The sequence below is a fragment of the Aplysia californica genome, unplaced genomic scaffold (assembly GCF_000002075.1).
Source record: "Aplysia californica isolate F4 #8 unplaced genomic scaffold, AplCal3.0 scaffold00216, whole genome shotgun sequence".
NCBI lineage: Eukaryota > Metazoa > Mollusca > Gastropoda > Aplysiida > Aplysiidae > Aplysia > Aplysia californica.
The window spans coordinates 659,836-662,119 of NW_004797486.1; the positions used below are offsets into that span (position 1 = coordinate 659,836).

At 43.7% G+C, this 2,284-nt stretch overlaps 1 protein-coding gene across 1 annotated transcript in view; it reads right to left on the bottom strand.

Moving 5' to 3' along the window:
- LOC101852323 (COP9 signalosome complex subunit 5) overlaps positions 1-2,284 on the bottom strand; it is a 16,544-nt gene extending 14,260 nt beyond the window's left edge. Inside the window, exon 1 of the mRNA XM_005099521.3 lies at positions 2,116-2,284. Coding sequence (XP_005099578.1) covers positions 2,116-2,249 — 134 coding nt within the window. The 5' untranslated portion in view covers positions 2,250-2,284. The remainder of the gene's footprint in view (positions 1-2,115) is intronic.

The following is a 2,284-nucleotide window of genomic DNA, read 5'->3' on the forward strand; positions in this document are numbered from 1 at the left end:
CCCCAAATCGATTTCAGGTGGCATACGAGTTTCTGGAACTGAACCGTCGTTATAAATATTACTGATGAAAAAATAATAAATAATTACTATTTACCTGGAAGATGCCCAGATGCATGTGGTTCTTTTTAAACATCTAATTTTCTTGTATTACAGTGTCTAAACGTTACAGATATGACTACAAATTTTGCCTCGGCCAAGTTTAAGGCGGAAATACAGTGCGAGTCCACTTATAACGAGTTCTGAAATAACGAGAAGTCTGTTATAAAGACACTATTCTAAAACCCCGTTTTTTTCTCTTCTTTATCTTTGTAAATAAAATACTGCTATTTATACGCAATCAGACAAACACACGAGTCGGTTATAGCGGAATATTGCTGCTGCTGCAGTGCACAGCGCATTGGCCAATCATACAACACGTACATGTATTATGTAAAACCTCTCCAGTTGAGATACTTGTTGGTGATCTAGCGAAACAAAGAATGGGAGAGCCCACGTGTGTCAACAATGAAGGCCGGAGCGAATGAGTGGGGAGGGTGTGGCATGCGTAGACAAGCAGAACGCCTGATAGACTAGCCTTGTCTAGATTTTCTAGGCCTACCATGCCTCTCACTTCTCCGATGCGGGGATAGAGAGGCCACAGATTATGATGTGATGGATGAAGCGAATGTGTGACGTGCAGAGCCCTTTCTTTTTTATCGTCAATGCCGAGCTCTCGACGTCGCTAGCTCTAGAGAAAGAAACCTGATTCGATTTTTGATCAAATATGGTATTTGAATGAGAGGCCAACACCTTAACCTCTAGAACAAGAAATCAACAGAACACTAAACTCATAGATTAGGCCTACTTTATTACTCCTTTGAATTTATAACTGGATCCCTTAAAACGAGAATCCTGCTATGACGGACATTTCGCACCAGCCCCACCCCCTCTCGTTATAACAGGATTCCATTGTATATTAAGAGAAGCAGCAATGACGGTTAAATTGCCGTACCTCATGCGTTCTAGGCTTTTTTTTTGTGGGGGGGGGGGGGGCTATCAAAGATTGGACTGACACACTCAAAATGTCGGAGATAGACAAAGAAGAGTGCAACCGCGATCGAGTAACATAGCCCTTCTCAAGACGGTTACATTTTGCTGTCATGATGGGGTGCTCATTACTGCGAGTCGGGGGCCCGACTCGGTCGCCTGACAGCAAACGCGTCGGCGAGTCGGACCGACCCCACTGGAATCATTTCCTTTCTGCAAAAGTAGCAGCTCAAGTCATGGTAGGGGATGGGGGATTTGTTACTTCCACCTGCGTACGGCGCCGAATATTAAGTTCAAGACTTACACCAGGAAGACATTATGTTTAAGAGCTGTCTTACTTAGTCTTAACGTCCTCAGTGGGAGAAACCTCGGCGCGATGCATCAGAAACTCTCGACAACACGTGCCTAAAAGAAAACAAACGTGTTTTGTTTTTGAGCCGGCGAGATGACCCGACCCGCCGATCCCAACCGTAATGGGCACCCCGTATAACAAACAACACATAGATTCTGTGTGGTCACAACATGAATGTCATGGACAAGCTAGCGTTTTTTCCGGACATTATTTCAGACAAAACAAAAAGGTGCCTTACTGACTTGCATGTACTTGTTGAACCTGAATAATTACTTAGAGATCTAGATCTAGATCTAATGAGACATGTGTACTTAACAGGCTTGAGTCGATAGGGCCAAACCTAGATCTAAGTACGGAGTCTAGCCGCTTCGCTTCCCCAAACACTAACCCTCTATTCAATTCTACTCTGGTTCATTTTGGTCGCTCATTCATACACTCATTACGGCTACGGCTACTGAATTCCTCCCGTGTAGGCTACATGATGAAGGCGAGATCTACTGTAAATGCCTATGGAGTTAGGTGGGACCATTTCTCCCGAAGAGAGCCCGAAAATGAACAAGCTAAAGGCTAAAATTGCAGTCTTGAGTCTTGCCACTTTTCCCAGAAGAAATGCCTACTCACTACTCACTCTCTAAATGAGACTCTGTCTCTACCTTTCTCAGTTACTGTGATCTCTTCACTCGACACTCTCCTCTCACTCTCTTCGAATAAGGTCTGAACCTCAAAACTAAACTTACTCCTTTTCCCACGGTTTGGCTGTTAAGATATCTTGCTGTTGTTTCGAGTCATAGCGATAGATCTCATCAACACTAGAAACACTTTCAACATTGTTAGTTAGTTCCCAGGTCTTCCTTGCTACTTTGGAGTCCATGTTTATTTCTGTGACTGAACTATGGATGGATTGGA